The sequence below is a fragment of the Topomyia yanbarensis genome, chromosome 2 (genome assembly GCF_030247195.1).
Source record: "Topomyia yanbarensis strain Yona2022 chromosome 2, ASM3024719v1, whole genome shotgun sequence".
Lineage (NCBI taxonomy): Eukaryota > Metazoa > Arthropoda > Insecta > Diptera > Culicidae > Topomyia > Topomyia yanbarensis.
The window spans coordinates 375,734,091-375,755,597 of NC_080671.1; the positions used below are offsets into that span (position 1 = coordinate 375,734,091).

At 38.6% G+C, this 21,507-nt stretch overlaps 1 protein-coding gene across 1 annotated transcript in view; it reads right to left on the reverse strand.

Annotated features, from left to right (window-relative positions):
* Positions 1-21,507, reverse strand: part of LOC131684617 (histone-lysine N-methyltransferase trithorax) — a 177,829-nt gene that overhangs the window by 18,872 nt on the left and 137,450 nt on the right. The window contains exon 2 of the mRNA XM_058967638.1: positions 12,035-13,439. Coding sequence (XP_058823621.1) covers positions 12,035-13,439 — 1,405 coding nt within the window. The remainder of the gene's footprint in view (positions 1-12,034; positions 13,440-21,507) is intronic.

The window sequence follows — 21,507 nt, forward strand, 5'->3', positions numbered from 1 at the left end:
AAAGTGCCCAAATTTAAAAAAACACTTCGACTTTCAAGATACAGTTAATGAAATTTTGGTTTTGTGCTTGATTCCTAGTATGCTAGTCACGATTCACCAGTCGAGCTCGTGAAACGGTTCATGATATAGTTCACGAAATAATTAATTTTCTGCATGATCTTAATATATTTACGTAAACAATTTCAAGGAACTCAGACTATTCATGGATTCTAAAACTGTTTCTTGTGTGCTTCCGAATGACACCCTGCTCTCTGGTCTTTACATTTCTGCGTGATCTATTGTGTACAACTGCTAGCAATCAGTCTAAAAGGCGAGAGCATTAGATACAAGGTTTGTTATTTTCTTGTTAAGATTCAGTGTAATGTTCGTAATAAAATGAAACAGCACTGAGCACCAAAAATACATTACATAGCCACAATTCATGTCCGTGAAATAATTAAGAAAACTCTTAGACACGTTACTCTGTGTAAAAATCTCGACGGTAAGCTCAACACTAAAATATCACGATACCACGAAGAGAATTTGTGGTCTATTTTAGTTGACAAAGTTAATGCTAATCAGTGAATCCTCAAATTATGAACTAGAACCATAAAAATAATAAACCTATTCAGACACAACCGCAATAATTTTACTAAACATTAGAGTATAACGCCATTTTTGTTTCTTTTTTCGTGTGCACTAGTTTTATGAAAACACAAAAATTGTTTTCAATACGAAGTTCATTGATTAAATCGTGACCTCAATTTTTTTCTCAAAAAATTGTTGGGTAGAATGATTTTGACTTTTCGCGATGCTGGTTCACAGAAGTGGCGATGCAGAGGGTAAGATTTCTGGTCTCATAAATTAACCGTCGTGTGGTCGAGCCTAACTTAGGAAAGATTTTCAGTGTCAGTTGCACCAGCCCGGTGTCACAGACAAATAGACGCAATACGATATGAATTTTCAGCATAATTTTTGACACTTCGCTAGTCTGTGTATAAAGTGTCTGTAATTTTGACACAGAGCTAAATGCGTTACTTATAGCGTTTTTGCTTGACCCCGGAACTGAGTCAGGTTCTAACCCCAACCGCTGTCAGCTTATACATTTTGACAGCAGTTGGGGTTAGAACCTGATTCAGTTTCGCTTCAAGCAAAAGCGTAATTAGTTTCCGCACCCACCCGAAAATGTTACCGCCTTTTTAATCTCATGCAAACCAAAACAAACAAAATGGACCGGAAATGCGAAAAGCATTCTTGTGGAAGTGCCCAAGGCAGAGTTGTCCAAAATCATTTCATAGGTTACAACAGGGTGCCGATCGGTGAGTAAGAACATAATAGGATGTTACTAATTTAATTGATTCAGTGTTTCGAATCTAACCGGAACTGATAGAGGAATTGGCGGGGGCAGGAGCTGCGAAAACTAAAGATACGCTCAGACCATTGTCAATCAGACATGTTTAGTGAACAGTTTCAACCCAACAGGAGGTAAAACATAAAGTCGTGGAATTATTATGAATGATATTAACTGTATATTTGAGTTTCGTCAGGATGCAGATCTGTATGATACCAGCACATAGAGCATACTTTGCACTCAAGATAGAAACAAATCTTCCGTTGAAATATAAGTGTCCTTACACGATCATGTGACATTTCTGCGCAGTAATGCCATTGTTAACGCCTCGTGTTAAGGTACCTTATGTCTGCAGGATTCTAAAAGAGCGACGGTATAGAGTACTAAATAGAAACAAAAAACAATGAAACGATAACAGGAATTGATTTCCTCAAGCAAAACAAAAACTAATGTTTCAAAGATTTTCTTCCATTTAATTCCACTATGTTTTTATAGTTAGATGCACTTGCACTACACTATTTAACAGATACCGGTATTTCGATTACTACTTGTAATCTTCTTCAGTGTTTGTATCAGTCTATAGGAAATTACGGGATTGTAAAGTCGTTTTATCTAGGGAAGCGGGTAGGCTGTGGTCGTTGGGCCTACCGCTTCCACTAAGACCTCCGTTCGCGTATATATTGGGAAAACAAAAACTATTTTACCATTGCTTAATTTCCTAAATATAGAACAATAAATGATTATGATGGGACGTAAATATGCAGTCGTTACTCTGCTTTCTTTAAATTTGCCCATTGCAACCACTATTCCATGGGAACTCGTAGTATGCGACATTGACGATTTTTCTATTTCGCTCTTTAAATTTGACAACTGTAAACATAATCCCGTCTTCAATATATGATTTGGCTAGTAGGGTGGGTACAGAGCTTCGGTTAAAAAAATCATTTGACATGGTTGCAAGAATCACCTTTTGTGTAATGTATTCAACATATGTCATAGTATACCGTGGGCGATGACTTTTTTCAGAATTCTCTTCAAGCAGTCAGGTTAGTTTGTATGTGGCTGTATGCTGCGAAGTCCGTTACAAAAGAAACCGCCGATTGGGTCCAACGGCGTGACGCCGTCGGCCAAAAATGTCGCTTACGCCGCTGCCGATCAAAAATACATCGGCGCACATGTCTATGTCAGAGGTTCTTTAGAGCGGATGCACGCAGTATTCTTGAATTTTGCAATACCGTAAAATCCCTCATCGTAGTAGAGGACATTTGCGCGTAAAGGGCACAAAACTTATATCTAAATTAGATATGGAATTTGTGTTTCGACTTCGTCTCATCAAAATCCGACACTAATTTAGTAACAGGACTAAGCTATAGCTGGATTGTGGCTAGCTCCAAAATAAACGAAGCCTTAATCCTTAATGACAAAAAATAGTTTTCACCAAACTTTTTCTCCTTGGGAGAAATATAGCACAGTGCATCTTGCATAGGCTTACTATTTCGATTTCACTTAAATTTCAGCTTAAAATGAACCTCTTTTTCTTGCGGGGAATCACGCTTGAGTTATGTCTCCTTTTTTCTGAAGCTAGCGTCAATCTGGCGCTAGCTTAGCTACTAAGTTAATGTCGGATTCTGATCAGACACAGTCGAAACGCAAGTGCCATAATTAATTTAAATAAACAAGACTAAAAGGGTAATAAGTAATCTTTCACATCAAATTTGCATTTTTGATGCCAAATGTCCTTAAATGCATGAAGCGTCAACATTTTATGTTATCTTTTTCGAGATGTTTTGACGAAAATCGACTCATTGACTCGATGGCACATTTGTGGTTTTCTCATGCAGAGTTGAAAGCTAAATGGGGCGGCAAAGGAAACCCTTCCATTAATTAAAACAAATTAGAATGAAGAAAACTGTAGTTATTAATTATTAAGCAAATTAATTATCATCGTTTTTATTTTCCAAGTGTTTTTTTTCAATTTATCAATCAGCGTCGAAACGTGGCTCATCAGGTTTGTGGTTGACTTGTTGGAATTGTCAATTGTGCATAAATGAGGTAGACACAATTGCCGCACTAGGTGGACCAAAACAGTTAATTTTAATGTTTGTATAAAGAAATTCATTTCATGGACGACTGAGCAGTTTCATCGGATATTAGATGGAAGAAGAGTAGGTGATCAAATATTCGAATTTATTTGATCAATTATGTAAACTATGTACCGTGATGATGCTCTCATTTATTGTGCAAAAAGAATAAAAAAATATAACATACATGTCCGACAATGGACCATTAATTCATTACGTAACAGGTTTTTTTGGGAGAACTGGGAAGTATAACAAAATGTGTGTCAATCGTAACAAATTGAAGTAAGCTTTCTCAGCATTGAACAACTCGGCCATTTTCCAGCCGATTTTGACTGATAAATACAATTCTGAAACGTCATTTATTGCCATGAAATCGTATCGCTTTACATCGAAAACGATCAATTAATAGAGAAAATTGAGCGTGTTTATCGTAAAAAATATGGCAGGCAATTGGCGCCTACAAACAAAACAATCCGCAATTTGGTGAAGAATTTCTTTGAGTACGGGTCTGTAGCAATTCCCCAGATTCCTATTTTCAACAAAACGGGACGCCTTGCCACACCGCAGCCACTACAATTCAGTTCTTGCAGAGCAAATTCACAGGACGCGTTGTCTGCTCCTCCTCCTCCTCGTTCTCCGGATTTAATGGTACCAGACTTTTTTTCTGTAGCGTTATTTGAAAAGTAAAGTTCATTCTAGCAAACCTAAGAACCTTGACAAAGCTAATATACGAGCTGAAATTGCTGCGATTAAGCCCGAAATGCTGTCCAATGTCATGCAAAAGAGCTGCCTTTTGTGGGGCTGGTCCTTCGATCGACGTTGTATTCTAAACCTGGTTTATAATAAATGGCATAAAATATCCTAAAAAAACTTGTTTGCTTATCAGAATCGGCTGAAAAATGGCGGACTTGTTCAATGTTGAGAAAGGATACATCCAGCTGGCGCACCATTCAGATTAGAGTTCATTCTCAACATATTTGGAAACGAAGGACCGCAAAAACATAAACATAAACAAAAGCTCACCGATAGGAAGGATAAGAACAAACAAAGTAGCTTAACCTGGCGTCAAAGGCATGTGGTGCTGTATTTGAACATGGCTATTGTAGGAAGAAATGCAGGCGCCACTTCACAGTGGGAAAGAATCAGAAAAAGCCGGACATTTATATTTGCAACGAAGCTACTGGTTATGGCACTCTGACGTCTTCAGAAATAATTCTTTTTTAGGAGTACTTTAATACGGTAGTAGAACATTTTACTTTAAGGGGATACATCATTAGTTAAGAGAAATAACTTTTTCATTTATTGTTCAAGCGTTTCGTTGTCAATGGAAAGTTTGTAGATCAAATCATTTTGAGAAATTTCATCGAAAATAGAAAACTAGAACTATCTCATGGGAAAAAGGCATGAAAGTTCCGTAGCGAATAGTTTCGTCGCAAATGTCAATGTCCAACGTTTTATGATTTCGTCCCACTGTACGTCATAGGTTGACTCTTTCCCTCTAATATCACATATAGTGATTCGGTTAGATAGTTGTAAGCAGAAAATCTGTATAAACCTCTGGGAAATGTGAATATAGGATGTAGTCTATAGGAAAGTATCGAAACGATGAATCTGGCAAGCAAACGCAAGCTCATTTTGATGTGGCTGCCAGGGCACTTGGGTGGGAAACGAATGGAACAAGTTAGCGGACGAATTGGTTAATAGGTGAGCTGCCTCTCATTTCTTAGGTCCCGAGTCATGCTTTGGATTTGAAACTCGCAACCTTATAGAAACGGTCGATGACTGGGTGCAACAGATGAATGGCAAACACATTAATGCCCTACCACCCCGTTCGCAATAAAGACGGTTTATTTAATTCTCAAAGAGGACACCTAAACACTTTACACGAATCCCAACTAAAAGTAAGGACCATTCATAAATTACGTAAGGCAAAAAATTGTTCAAAAATGACTTTCCCGCCCCCGTAACGAATAGTCACAAATTTCTCTATCTATTACGTAACAAATTCCTCCAAAAAATTTTTTTTCTTCGGTAAAAACATGTTACGTTACGTTCTAGCTTACTCCCCTTTTCCCACATGTCACAACATGTCACACTTTGTCATACCCCTCCTCCCCTAAAAGCGCTACGCAATCATTTTTTATTAGGGGAAACTTTGACACTGCGACCACTATTCAGGTTAAGTTTTGTGGCCACCCTTCTTTGCTCTACATGTTAAAAATCGCTCGAATCCAATGTAGTTGCAAACGAGTTGTTTGTTTGTCAACATGTGTCGTCCCAACCGAGTAGTATATTAATAATGTAACTGAGGATCCGTTTGGGACAGATATGCCATACCTCGTGAGGCGTCATAAGATGCCTTCCGTAATATCGCTCCCTTCGAAGAAACAGTACTGGTACAATGGCAGAGAATATGTTCCGAGTTCTCGGGCTCGTAGTTACAGAATCAACAAATATCATCATGACTTTTGCCATTTTTTTCAGATGATGCTTAGCAGGACAATGTCCCGTAAATAAACCTGTGATTATACGTAAATCTTTTCGTTTTATATCCATTAGTTTTTTGGCTTTCGTTCTATCTGGATGCATAAATTACTTAGCTTGTCGAGCGCCTTCTACGTTACGCCAGTCGTTTAGTAGTTGGTCTCTTGCCCAAGCCGAAAGTTCTAGTTTGATGACCCAGGTAGATATACCTAGAAATGGATCTGGTCCAACAAACATGTTTGATGAACCACGCCTGGCTAATTTCGTCGGCCACTTCGTTACCATCGCTTGCTTGGTGGCCAGGTACCCAGAATATCATTATTTAATTCCGAGTTGCCAGTTGTTGTAAAGATGTGATGCACTCCCAAACCAGCTTGGACTCGCATTTCGACGACCTTAATGCTAACAGTGCTGCTTGGCTGTCTGAAAAGATTGCTATTTTTGCATTTCTGTAGTTTCGTTTCCTACAGACCTTCGAGCAGGTGTATATGGCATATACCTCTGCCTGGAAAACTGTAGGCCACTTTCCCATTGATATCGCTTCTTTAATTCTTGGTCCGTAGACTCCCGAGCCAGTCAGCTCACCCATTTTAGAATCATCCGTATAGAATGATATTGTACCTTGAGGTAGTATGAGACCCCCTACATCCCACATATGACGATCCACTATATGGACCTAATACGAGATATCAAAGTTCGGTTTAGTCCCCATTGTATCTTGAACAGTAGTCAAGACATGGTTTAGTGTGAGTTTTTTATTATACTCATGTGACCATTTAAATCCCCATCAAATCCCTTTAGCACTTTCAGAGAGCCAAGTCTCGCCTCCCCCATAACATGTTTGTGCAATGAAGGTAGATGAAGCATGGCTTCCATAGCTGTAGTGGGTGTTGATTTCATAGCGCCTGTGATAGAGAGGCAGACTAGCCTCTGAACTTTAGTTCTAGAGAAAATTTTCAATAGGACGTAAGTAACAATGAGAGATTCTCTTTGAGGTCTTTCTCTTCTGTTCATTACTCGGTCATTTCAACATTTACTACTCTATTCTTTGCATAATATTGTAGTAAAAACCGTCGGCTTTCGATATGTACTGGAAGTTTGTACAAAGTGTTGTAATGACGTCGCAATAAACGAAAGAGAAAGTAAACAAAGAGACGCTCTCATTGTTACTTACGTCCTATTGAAAATTTTCTCTAGAGTTAGTTTAGCTTGGGCGGACTTTTGCTTAACTTTGGGCCACATAACTTATGAATGGTCCCGTACAGGAAGTACTATCAAGGAAACATCCAAACGTATACTATTCGACAGCCCAGCTCTCGCCTGAGCTCAATGATCTTTGATAAAGTATTCCCAGAACCTGAAGAGATCAGAAACACTTAAAAGGTGTCCCACATCAAATTGCATCACGGAAAAACGCTGTAGAAAATAACCCATTGGATATTACTTCTCTTGAAAGTTTGGGTAGAAGTATTTTAGAGTGTATTGTTTACACTGCATTATTATTGCTGTCAGTTTTTCGAAAATTGGAAAAAAAAATTGCGTTACCCGAAAAGCAACGTCACAAATTGATTTGATGCAGTCAACGGTGAGCCGTGTGATTAAACGCTACTATCAAACTCTGAGCATCGAACGGAAGGAGAAATGCGGACAGAATGGATTTTCTTTTGGGGATCAGGATCACAAGCGTGTAATGAAAGCGTTTAAGCGGAACCCCAATGCTTCGGTGAGGTATATGGCCAAACAGTTAAATCTGTGCAAGACTTTCCGGGGTTCTTCTTCATCGCCCAGCACAAGTCTGGTGTTCTGGAGGAAGTAAGGAAGTAGAAACTTTCCAAGTTTGCCAGTCAACAAATACATGATTTAGCAAGCGATCTGCTCATGTAGCAAACGGAGTGCGCCGTCCGTGACTATTGGGATGGTAAACGGGGAGGTCTACCTCAAGGAATGTCTACGGGCAGGGCCGGCGAAACACTTTTTTCCCGAGTGGGTAGTAAGATTCGGAGTGATTTCTACTCGTAGTGACGAAAGTTCAGATATGGTGTATGTTAGTAAAAGTGAGAATTTCCGGATAATACCTGGTGGCTATTTGAAAATTCCACAGCTACCAGTACCAGTATCCCATTGAGGGAACATGTTCTAATGTGCCTATACATTTTCAAAAAAAGAAAAATCATTTGCTCTCCTAAGCTGCCTCGTACATGCATGAGAGTGTTCTTTGATGGGTGCTAGTACCGAAGTAAGTGGCTCCTCGTCTTGGAAATCTTAGAAATTAACAGGAATTTCTTCATGGGACAACAAAAATCCCAATTGTCCCTATATTTCATTCCCATGGTTTTCCTAGGTTTAACACGAAACATTTGGTTAACTTCCGTCTTCCGACGTAGATCTACAACAATTTTATCATTTTTCGCCAGGGCCGAGTTAATGCTCGGTACCAGATATTGAAGTTGTCGGTTGTCAAGTCCGAATCAAAGGCAGACATTGTTTTCCTATACATAGCACCTCATTTGGTTCAAGACGACTTCAACTCCCACGGTATGCCATAGGGTTGTCTTCACGTTGGTGACCGATCTATCTTACTGCATGATATTTGCGACAATTTCAATATGATCATGACTACTTGAATTTATCATTGTATTGGACCTCAATTAGTGATTTGAACAGCTACGCGTCCACTATATCCGAAACAATCGAATCAAAACAAGAAACTCCTCCGGTGGAAGCATACAAGGTTTTAACTGGCTTGATTATCGACACCGCGATTAAAAATCCGACGAAACGAGATCCGGCGCAAACAGCAGTGGACGGCCTCTCTTCGCGCTCAGAATTGTGCGTGAAAAGGTCCTATAAGGACTTTTTGAATGTCGGATCGCCCGAATTTTTCCGAATATACGCAGCGTTAGAAACGCAAATGAAAAATTTAATGAATGCAGGAAACGCGGTTATTGACACCGGTTTGTCGAAGGATTAACAAGAGAAATAGTGTTTCATCTGGCGGCTAGGTCCTACGTTGTGTATTCTATTCAACCGTTGATCGGAATGCACGGAACCAAGATTCCTTTTTCGGCGAAAACAGCATTCCATATAGATCTACACTCAAACAATTGATGTTTCGCGATGAAATGATAATACTTTATTTAAACGTAATGATTGCTCTGGCACACAAATTTATATGGCAGCAAAGATGCTCGCGCTAAGCATTGCAGTGCGCATATCACTTCGTTAGATGCTGACAGCTATGCATAGCTTCTATGCTAATTATTATAGCAGTAGTGGTGAGGGAGATCATAAAAGAGACTGCTGCATACATTCTCCCCACAAATCTGATGGTTTTATATTTACCCATCAACAACCATACCCACATTATTTGAGTTCCAAGAATGCTCTCCATTCGATGAAATATGGAATGCACTATTTGCATTTTATGGGGAAAACATGGAAGTTTCTTAGTTATTTATGTGATAGATCATATCAGATTACCTTAGTTTGAATTATTTTGCATTGCTCCATTCCTGATAATCACTTAAATTAGAATGGCAATGAGAAAAGGCGTACAGGCATTAGAAGGTGATATGAAAGATCGCATAGCTTCAACGAGTTTTCCAGTATTTCTTACCAGAGGACGCTCGAAATTTCGTGGAACAATGGAAGGTTGGGAATCCCACAGGCACAAACAAGCCTTGGTTCAAGGAGATGGATAAGGCTCGTGACTTCATTCGGATGATTTCTAGGGTCATGTCCAGTCATTATACGTTGGATGAGCATCTCCGGTGTAGTGGAGTCGTGGAGAGCGGTCTCAGCGCTTATGATGACAGTTATCGCAACATTAAACATGTTGTCTGGTCGTACGCCTAGTTCCCTAACGCCAGATCTTCGTTAAACGAATCCCTTCGGCTTCGTTCCAGTCCGAGATGTGCTAGCTATCCTCGATCTCCCTATATGTCTCTCATACACAGATTTTTTTACTGCGCCAAATTTAGTTATCTCTTCTCATTTAATTGATATGCTGTCTGCTACAGAGTTCCCAGCGGATCCAAGCAGTCGGCGATCCGGTTCATGATGTCCTGTAGTATTCTTCCATATGCCAAAAATCTGCAAGTTTAATTTCTTCTTTTCCCTAACATTGATGTCCAGCCTCTCTTTATTTTCCCTGATACGGTCTCTTCTACTCTGATGTTGAAATCAATTCCTCTTGTGTATATCTTTTGTCTTCCTTATAATAAGCCTAATAGAGCGTCTCCTTGTTTCAATTGTTAATCAAATAATAGTTTGTTCTAAAAATAACAAATTGTGTGTTAAAATATATTCCCCCTAGTATTACTAAAAAGTTTAAATTTTAATCAAATCCGAAATATTATACCATATTTTCAAGAAATTTAAATTGTGAGCCAAAAGACATTTGTATCTCAATAAAAAAAATGAAATTATTGTGCATCTAGAATTTCAGACGCATGCATTTTATCCTCAAGTCAAATATGCGGTTAATTTCAGGTTTTAGTTTGTTCCAAACCTTCGAGTGGGTATTTCCCGTATCGGTTATTTTTGAGTGGGTAGTACTACCCATACAACCAATGCTATCCGCCGGCCCTGTCTGCGGGAGCGTCTGCTTCCTCTGTTGAAGCGACGCGAGGGCCCTACGATCTTCCGGCCGGATCTAGCTGCGCCATTCAAATGTTATCCTGGACTGACACGAAGCCAACGGGGTCACTTTCGTTCCCAAATATGTGAATGATTTTTTTTCAATAGTTTTTTGAGCAAATTTTTAAGGATAACAGTTTCATTGTCGCATAAAATTAGTGCGATGAATCGATTAAAAAATATTTGTTGATGATTGGTACCTTAGTTAGGCGTATAACCCACTACTGTAACTATTAATACACCTCAACTATAGAAGCACCCACCCTAATCGTTAAGGTACAAGGAATACCCATATACTAATGGATTTTTTTGAGTTTTGGGATTTTAGTTAATCTATTAGTCTTCAATCGTGATCATCGCAAACCTCTTAAACAAAAAGGGTTACGGGAAAAAAGCCATGACTTCGCCAATTATCGATACAATTTGATAAACTTATGCTTATTTATTTCACTGAAAAATGTACTACCAAAATACTATAAGTTTGATGTAATGAAATCATTGCTTTATGCCGAAATCATGCTACGATTCGATTCAACTTGTAATGTTCAATCTTATTTTTTCACGGTGGGAATTGTTCACCCTTCTCCGTAAGATAGATTGAAACATTTGACAACCTGTTTCAAATCATTCATGAATTGACTATCAGATTGTCGAATTCATAAGTTAGAAAATCATATCTTTTCATTGATACAGTTTACGTACTAATACAGTTAATTTTTCCAAAATGCGTTTTAGTTCGTCTGATTTGGAGCGTGATTTTAAACTCACAATGTCCTTTCAAAGTGCTGTATCTTCTAGAATATCGAGAGTTCAGTGTTCAAATTTTGTACCCGCATTGTTTAAAGATTGATTTATCAACTAATAAAAATTGCAAAAAATAGTGGTCTAGATGGACTATCTCTTTTAAAGAATTTTTTTAAGTGTTCTAGTTACTCATACTATTAATTCAAATTGACTCCACAACTCCTGCAAATCAAATGTATCATCTGAGAAAAGTTTTACAAAATATTTTTTGCATACGTATAGACCACACAATAAGAATAATTTAGTAATTGGAACTTCGAATTTTTGAAATATTTTAGGAGAGAAATAAACTAGACGTACTTCAATTCTAAATGTATACAACTTTCTGATAAAAATTTCAGAATGTTGCAAATAGCTGCAAAGTTGATTCAACCTCACCACCGTCAATTATTTGATTACCATGTCGTATGAAATGTCAATTGAAGTTCAAAGGGATAATAATTCTTCAAAAGTACTAAAGAGATGTTTGTAAACAAACTTATTTCGCTGCTTAGTAGCCATTGCAAAAGTTTACCGCGCTGAATTTATAGCCAACTAAGAGAAATTAGCAGAACTAATGTTCGTTTACAAAATGTATTAGCCCATGTAAAAGGTTTTGTATTAAATTCAGGTGCATTGTCTCCAATACTATGCAATGGATTTTGTTAGTCCATAAAACGTATCTCTAGCTAAGAAGAGAATTCAAAATATTTCCTACCTTTTCCATCCACTTTCCCTGCCTTCCTGCCCTGTTCATCAGTATCCTTTTTCGCCTTTTCTCGCTTCTTCTTTCCATCGTCACCCTTTTCACTACTATTATCGTCACTGGGTTTTGCACTATCATCTGTTTCATTCTTCGAGCTCACTTCATTCTTGATCAACTTTTCAGCGAAATAATTGTTTCTATCACCACTATTATCCTTGCAGGATATTTTCCCAACATTGGCACCACTAGAACAATCACCGCTAACCGATGGTACTGTCGATTGAGCCACTGCGGTAGGTGCAACAGCTGCTGTTGCTGCTGCTGTCGCCGCCGCTGCTTGCGCTGCCGCGAGATTTTTGTTTTTCTTCTTGATCTCCAGCTCGAATTCGTCCAGAAACCGTTTGTTGGGCTTAATCACACGACTAGAATGAGCACTTCGTTTTGGCAAGATAAACCGCTTGTCACCAAATTGGGTACCGCCGCTTTCGAGATTACGAGCCTCTGTAGGATCACTGCTTCCAGTACCACCGAACGGTACTATATCTTGAGACAACGATGACGAAAGTTGTTCTCCCGATGCATTCAGGCTGCTTGCACCTGCTGAGAAACTTGACGTTTGTTCAGGTGAAATGTTGGCATCCTCAAGTTTGCTGGATTTTTGCATGATTTCCGTCAATCGGGAAGGACGTACTATACACTCGGACTTAGCTGCCGCAGATGCTGCTTGCATCGCTAACCGTTGGAGACGTTTCTTCATTTTTCGGTTGAAACTCTTCTTAAGCCGGATCGGTCGCGCCAGACATTCTTTCTTGATGATGGGAATCAACGGAACCGTGGCCGGGTTGTACACTTTTTTAACCATGTTCTCGTCACTTGTTTCCAGCGTGCTGTGAAATGTTACCGTTTTCTTTTTGGGTTTTGGCGGAGCATCCAGGATGGTAGGAGTAGCTTCATTTAGAACCGTACCTTGTTCTGCCACAGTAGACCTCGTCATTACCGACTCGTCGTTAGCGGCAGACTGAACAGCGGTTGATTCTACCGAAGCCGACCCCACCGATGAACTAAGGGCGGCGGATAGCGAGGATGGTTTCATTTCGAAGCTATTTCCGTTTGATGGTTGCGAGACAGACGTCTGTTTGTCAGTGCCATTCAAGGTCCGCATATTACTCTCAGCACCGTTCGGTGGACATTCGTCATCGTTTTGCTCCGTCTGATGCTTAGGACTGGCGTGCTGGCTATTTTGGTCTCTCTCCTCACCTTCACGTCCCTGATCATCACCGCTGTTGCATTCCTCGACGTCGTTGTCATCACCATCCTCGTCTTCGTCATCATCATCGTCATCATCATCCTCGTCGTCATCGTCGTCGTCATCTTCATCTTCGTCGTCTTCGCCGTTTTCTGAATCATCGCCAGTGTGCTGTAAGGATATCAAAATACACAACAATTAGTTTAAAGTTGATAGAATCTTAGGTTATACATGTTAAATTCAACGAGGCGATTCATAGACATATAGATTTACAAAAGGTAATGATATCGGACGCGTTGCGCTGTAATATAGATCGCATAAAAATAAAAAAACGTAATAATAATCAAATCATTCGGCTTAATCATTCAAACCAGTCTTCAGCGATTCAGTGCCAGAGTGCCATGTATAAAGTATATACACATTCACTATCTGACCACGCTGAAAAGAGGGGAAATAAAATGCAGAATAAACAATCTCTTTGGTTAGTTCCTTCTCAACTAGGCGAACAGAACCGGCGTCGGCATTACGACGCGGCTTGGCAGTTTTCGTTCTGGAACTGTCTCGATAGCTCTTTGTTTATGCTCGCTTCATAGCACACTCACACCTCGGCACCGGGACGGAAGGTTAGTTCCCACTACGGCACGGTTGCAAGTTAAGAAAAAGGGAGACCTGCCACGGATGATATTTACATATACATGGTGCGTGCAGCGAAAGGCGCCCAGAGATACGAAGGCAAAAATAATAAACCTAAAGCCGACACGCAGCACAACCAGAACGCAAAAGGGATCGCGGCACATGGGAAGTCAAATGAATGCAGCTTGCAGCAGTTCTTGTTTTCTCACTCAAGAGCCTTGTATTTTATTTAATGCTGTATTTTTAATTAGTGTATGATGATGACAGCATGGACCAGGGACTCGCATGTTGGCGGTGGTTTGGGGCGCAGACCTGTTAAAGGGGAAGCCAGCGAAAGAAAAATCATAATCTTAATTGCCCTTCGTTTGCTCTTTTACAGGTTTTCGCTGATATTATGAAGTGCGTCATACGTGGTTGTTGAAAGTTTCATGCAAGTTTTCACCTGAACGTTCTTGTTGCATTGTTATGAATTAGTGACTTTTGGATGCACTTGGGAAGGCAAGCTATACTTCATAATTTATTCCGTCGGTTGATTATAATTATGGACAAAGATACTTTCGGCCGCAATAACCTAGATTTTGCATTAGTTTTGTTTGCTTGGCGAAATCTTTGATCTTCAATCAAAAGGTAACAGCGAAGGCTAAACGGGCGTTACTCAACGCATATTGCGAAATTAGAAATTTGTAATTTCCATTTTTTCATTAAAGTTTAAATTTTAAATTTACATTTTTTCATTAGAGACCGGCATAAAAAACATAATAAAATTTGATTGAATTTTTCACATTTCCATATTTGCTTTTTCTCTTCTTCGGTTTAACTTTGGATAGTGACACCGAAGGTTGAAATTTTAGAAACCACTTTAAAAGAAGGAACATTTCATATGCTTGCCCCTGTGCCTAGTCTTAAGAAATGAATAACATATGTTGGTGTTCTTTTCTCATTTGTTTTTATTAAGTTTATCATCGATACACAATGAACCAAAGACAAAAAATGAAAATGTTTAGAACTTCAAAGAATTCTAGTAATTTAACACTTAGTTTGTTCGCAGTGAATCAACAGGAGCTCTGGAGCTGGATTTTTAGAAGAGTTCTATTTCAGAATAACCCACTATAATTGCCGACGAGACGGGAAATGACACCCACTAATACACTGCTTAAGACCAATTGCAGCGGACTGTGGTTCTGATTTTGATATTAAATGTACTGTTCAGATGTGGAGACTACATTATCACGTTGAATTGAGCGTTTATATGTTCGCGCTTGAGACCGCGTTTATAAATTTATAAGTACCAAAACGTTTACTTAATCACCGGAACGATTTCACGTTTGCGAGATCGCGTGCATAAGTGTGTGTGTGTGGATAATCGCGAAAGGTACAAGCGTTTGTATATTAACGTTTTTAATCGCATGGGCGTTTTGTATGTCGCGTACATTACGTTGTAAATTGGCGTGTATAAATTTGAATGTACAGCCGTGGAGTCATTTTCATATTTACCGGGGGCCTAGAATGTTCGCGCAAACTGCGAGTATGGTTTGAGTGTACAGTTCATATGCAACAATAGAGTGAGTTTCCTCATATCACTAGAGTTCTCGGCAATGTCGCCTTGAAATTTTTTTTTTATTCATTTCGTTTATTTGATAGGCATAAATGCGTTAGCTTGGCGGTGCCAAATGCTTATGTTTTTACATTTTGGATATCTTAAAACTAGGAGGTTACAATGTTGAAATATTTTTTTTTACAAAGGAAAAAAAAATTACAGCTATCTTAAGACTAGAAATAAGATTCAATATACAAGAGAGGGCCAAAAGATTTTTTTATGAAAAAATTTAAAACAAGGGATTCACTTTGATATACAAGAGGGGGAGTAATAGTATTTCACGAAATATTTTACGGTTATCTTAAAACTAACAATATAGTTTAGTACACAAAAGGGGGAACAAATATTTATGAGAAATTTCACAGAAATCTTAAAACTAGGGATTCAATTCTATTTACAAGATGGAGGACAAGAGTTTCAATAAAGAGTAAAAATTATAGCTATCTTAAAACTAGGAATACAGAATACTAATTTGAATTTTTTAACTAAAACTTATGCTTGGTCAAGATATTCAGAGGGTGGCTTATTTCCGCATCAGTGTAGCAGCAGTTGTATCAAGGACAGGGGAGAGACAGGGAAAGAAGAGCAAAACTTGCAACTTTCGCTCGAACGGGGGGGGGGGGGGGGGGGGAAGGGGGATCAGCGAAACAAATTTGCGCCTCAGTCTAGTAGGCCTTGAAATTTGTTATTTAGTGTATATGAGCGTAATTTATTTTTTTATAGGATTATCCAACTGAAGACATGAACCTAGGGTTCTAGGACCAAGGGTGATTCATGATCGCGTGGGAACGCGCGTTTGTGTAATCGCACTTGAGTCCGCGTTTAAAGAACAGTAGATGTTAAAATGTGTATTTAATTACTGGGTCGTTGATCTTTTTGGGATGAGTCAAATGTCAAAAATTAAACATACGAAATGAACATTCATCTGCGCCAAAATTGATAGAGTTGAAGGATCTAACAACACAAAAGCGTTAAAAATTTCCAGTTTTGTTATTACACATCCATATCCATTCTCTTTATCAGCAGCTGCGTTTGAGCAACACAATATTTTTAAATTTTGAATGCTCAATATTGCGGTAAAGGGTCAATGAACTGCAAAGACCGATTTCGAAGATCTTGCTATAGCGAGGAAGGCGATGTTTTTCCGACAACTTTAAAATGCTTCTGTTTGACCAATAAGACTGCCGTGATACGCATAACATGCCTATTTGCTATAGGTTTCCTGTCCAAGAAAAAAAAGTTTATAAATTCAATGAAAAATAATCGCAATTACGAGAACTGCAGGATTTACGGGACTCGTGAACAAGTTTCTGAAATTATGAATAATAGAACTCGTCTTTATGAAACTATTTGTGCTTCGAAAAAACTAGTTCGTGCTAAAAGTATACATGGCGTTGCAGTCGAATGTGGAGTTGGGTTACTGTGGTTGTTCTCTGAGCATGTTCAGTTTTTGTTATGATTCTTGTTTATAATTTCGGGATACACTGGTTGCCACAAACTATATCAATTTAAACGATGTTCATAATTTCAGGAGATTAGTTGCGATTTTCGTACTTTGTCATCACGTTACCGTGACATTCTGTTCATGAGTTTACTGTCGAATTTTTCTGGCAGAGTACTGTAATTTATGTTCATGATTTCATGATCTTAGACACGATTTTCGTAACTTCTATTGACCTTTTCACAATATTTCATTCACAAGTTTTGTATCGGATTTTTCTGGCCGAGTAGTGTGATTTATGCTTGTGATTTCTAATATCACGATTTTCGTAAATTATATGCACATTACCCTGACATTTTGTTAATTAGCCTACTATCGAATTTGACACGTGGAAAGATATGACTCATGTTCATGATATCAGCAGCCTAATCACGATATTCGTAATTTGCCTTCGTCTTACAGTGATGTTATTTTCTGGTTCCTATCGGAATTTTTACTCGGAGTAAAGTAAACTGGAGTAGAGAGACTGATTCGCAGCATCTTGTTTTGTGAACAATATCACGAACACGATTTTTGGCTCCATAATGAATTTTTGATGCTTAGTTAGAAAAATTCATTTTCTGTCCGGACATCACACTGAACCTATTTAAATATACCTTATTACACGAAACACGATGTTCGAGGTACTAATAGTCCTACGTTGGTCACTCGCAGCTTGATACAACTATATTATATTTCATGAAAAATTTCATGGAACAAAAATGGATTGATGAACAATATTCCAATTGAAAACGTTATTAGGGATATCTTCCAAATATCACAAGTAGGCAAGATAGATCGTGAATAATGTACCATTAATCAAGAGCCAGTTCATGGATCCATGAATAATAGTTTGATTTTGTAAACTATTTCACAAGCACGAATGCGTAGTAGTTACAAATATACTAGGAATTGTGAACTAGTTTGCGAGATATTTTATGATTTTGTGAGCTATTTCACGAGAACGAATGAGTCGTGACTAATACAATAGGAATCATAATTCAGTTCACGTAGCCATGAATTCATGGTTTTGTGAAGTATTTCACGAGCACGAATGGTGCGTCGTGACTAATATACTAGAAATCGTGAACCAGTTCATGAATAGTGAATTTTATGATTTTGTGAGCTGTTTCACGAGCACGAATGATGAGTCGTGATTAATTCGCTAGGAATCATGAACCAATTCAAGAGGACTGACTATAGTTCAGGAGAAAATATTCAGATGGTTCTGATGTTGTGAACTAATTCACAACCACGAAAACCAGATCACGATCAAGATGTAATGAATCACGAATCACTTCACGTCGTATAATCGGCCTCTAAATAATGTTATTAAATCTATGAATAAAACACGATGGATAAAGTTCATTAAATTGTCAACCAGTTCACAATTTAATAATGATTGAAACATGATTGTTCCAGAACTCATGGCACTTTATTCACGATTTTGAGAACATTTTTTTCCATGTGAAGATGGACCTGGTTCCAGGTCATTTGGCAGAAAGCCGTTTCGCCGAATGGGTCAATCAATCAATCGGATGCCGTTAGGAAATTTTATGAAAACTTCCCAGTAGGATAATTTTGTGGCGCTGAATTCATATTTTACGTGCATTTTTTACCTTTTTCACCATTTTCTTTACCTCCAAATTTAGGTACTTGGAGTGGTTCAAAAATATTACATTTACGAATATAAAGATTCTTCAAAAAATTTTGAATTGTGAATTTTTAGCAGAATACACATTTCTTTCAATTGTTGATAATGCTGAGAGATACAGAATTGTATTACGTGCCCTGGGTAATCAAATACTACCATGCGTCTCCGTCAGACAAATCATAAAAAACACTTTTTTAATACCTCGGGGCAGAAAATAGACGAAACAAAACATTCATTTTTGGAAAGTACGCAATTTTCAAGTGTAATGAACTGCAAGCGATTTTTCCGAACTGTTTAAAAAAAGTAGTCACTTTGAAAATTATAATTTTAACTTAATGCACGATTTATTATTTCTTCTTCATGTTTGAACAAGAAGAAAGGCTTATATCGACTAAATCAAAAAGCAAGTATAACGAATAACATTTCAAATGAAATCAATTCGACCCTAATAGGAATCTTAACTAAAATATATTGATTTGAATAACACAGGTTTGACTAAAGTCTTTTTCAGAATTCATAATCTAGTTCACTTTTGAAGTTTTATAAAAAATCTAACTTTCGTCCGCAAGACTTAATGTTTTAAGAATAATCTATTCAACCTGTTTACAAATAGAAACAAAGTTTAACTATAAAAAATTTAAAATAAAATTTCGAGGTTTTGTCCAGCTAGGCAACACTGTGCAGTGGGTTCAAAACCGTTTAGATATCGGATGGAAAAAATATAATAATTTCGATTCGAATAACTTACATTAGCACGATATTGTTTTGACAATAAAAGCACAATTCAAGAGTGCTAGTGGCAAATATATCTACGCAGGATATGGGAAATATTGCGAAATTTTCCTGTAGACAGATATAAAAGGAATATATAAAAAGAACAGCTCATGTTGAAAAGAGGGAAAATATCCAGAGAATGTCTAGATCAATATCAACAAATATTGTAAGTACAGGGATTAATAAACAATACTCAATTTAAGACAAACACATCATATTCGATACTTCCATTGAAGAATGGACAAATGGAACTTCCATTGAAGAATGGACAAATGGAAAAGAATCATCCAACACGATTCATTTTTGTATTTCCGAAACGGCACCGGTAAACAACTTTCGTCGACCGTTGGTTCGCAGATTATTCGAATCCCGAAAAATCGAAACCTGAACCATGTTAACGGTTTTAGGTGCATTTCCAGTAAAGCCACCTCGAATCAGGCTCGAGCTCAAACTTGAGCTCTTTTACATCGTTCGTCTGTGCTAGCACCAAAATATTTCAAAATTTGGTAGCAGGGTGTGTTGTACTGTACTCTGTAACCCGTATCGAAAAAAATCACGATGAAGACTTTTTTATGCTGGTCACGCATGTATAACTGCTAATATACAATACGCTCGAGAAATTGCAAGAGGCTCTTGCAAACAATTATCGGTCGTTTAATTCGAGAGGTTTCTGTTAAACACTTCAGAAACAGAACATGATTATAATACCAAAGCATTGCTTTTTTGATCAGATCTGCTGGCAATATTCCCAATCAACCTATTTTCACATTAGTGAGTATGGACGAACTTCAAAGTTAGCTCTCAACGCCCTAGAACAAACGAAAAGCGTAACACGTTGGCAGATATGGTGAATACCAACTAAAAAAAGAGTACCGGATTCGCTACTTGTTCAACGCTACACCGCTCGATTGAGTACATTTTGGCGGTTGAACTGCACCGAACTCACCTTCGGCATCGATCCCGAAAGTCACTTTCAGCTGAGGGGTGGGGATGGTGTCAGCGGACGGGTCACCGCGGGTACTTACCTTTTTATGTGCAAGGTGATGCCGTTTTTCTTACATACCGCATGCGCCCCTGCCGCTCACAATGAGCTGCAGCTCGTATCAATTTTATGATCGCATTTTTCCCCATACTCCCGACTCCCCACACGTTGCAGCGCAACGTGGGGCACCGATACAAGGAAAGCAGCATGGTTTGTGGTGCAGCATATCCATGCCATGCAACTGCATCCCATTCTTACACTGCCAGCAAGCACTTAATTCTGGATTCGTTGTTTTGCAAAGTTTTTTTTTCTCTGTAGGCGAGTACCGTGAAGGGCCCGTTTACCAATCAATCCGCTGACTGAAAATTAAATTGGATCGGATTGTTAAGAGATGTCTTTTCAGTATGTTAAACATCCATCAATGTGTAAATGATTCAGTTCTCATATGACCAGAATCGAATGCTAATATTTAACGGAATAAAAGTTGTTTGGAGGAAGGATCCCTGGCGCGGTGGTGAATGGAACCTGCACGGTACGTGAAGCGCGGAAAATATTCCGCATTCCACCGACAGCCCAAGCTTCGTCCGTCGTCGGTGGCAGGAAAAAGTGCCGGGCTTCGAACGATTCCCATCAATGACGCTTGTGTGGCTCGCTGCAGAACGAGAGAGGCCTTTTTTCAACAATTTATTCACATCTATATCTGCACTCGACGAACACGATATATCCAAGGTGCTCGAGGAGGCTCTTGTGAGTCCCCTTTTGCCATATTGATGCGTGTCGTTCGTGTTGTTTGCATGTGCATAATGTGCGCCTCCGCCGGGAACGCCGATGTATGCACCATAGGAATGAGGGAGAGAGCAGTACGTGCTTATTGATATGCATGCGGTATGTGTGTGCAATTGGGGTTCTAAAAGAATGCAGTACTTGACCATAAATGGTTATCACGTGATTGCTTTATTTCAGGTTTTCCTACACCGAAACAGGAGGCTTCGGGTGATTGTCGCCGTCCCGGTGCGGTTTGTAGGCTTGCATTATTATTTTTTTCTTCCTTCGGGCCTCTAGAAAATGGTGGTTTGACACCAAAGGTTCGCTCATAATGTCGTTTATGATGAATTGAAA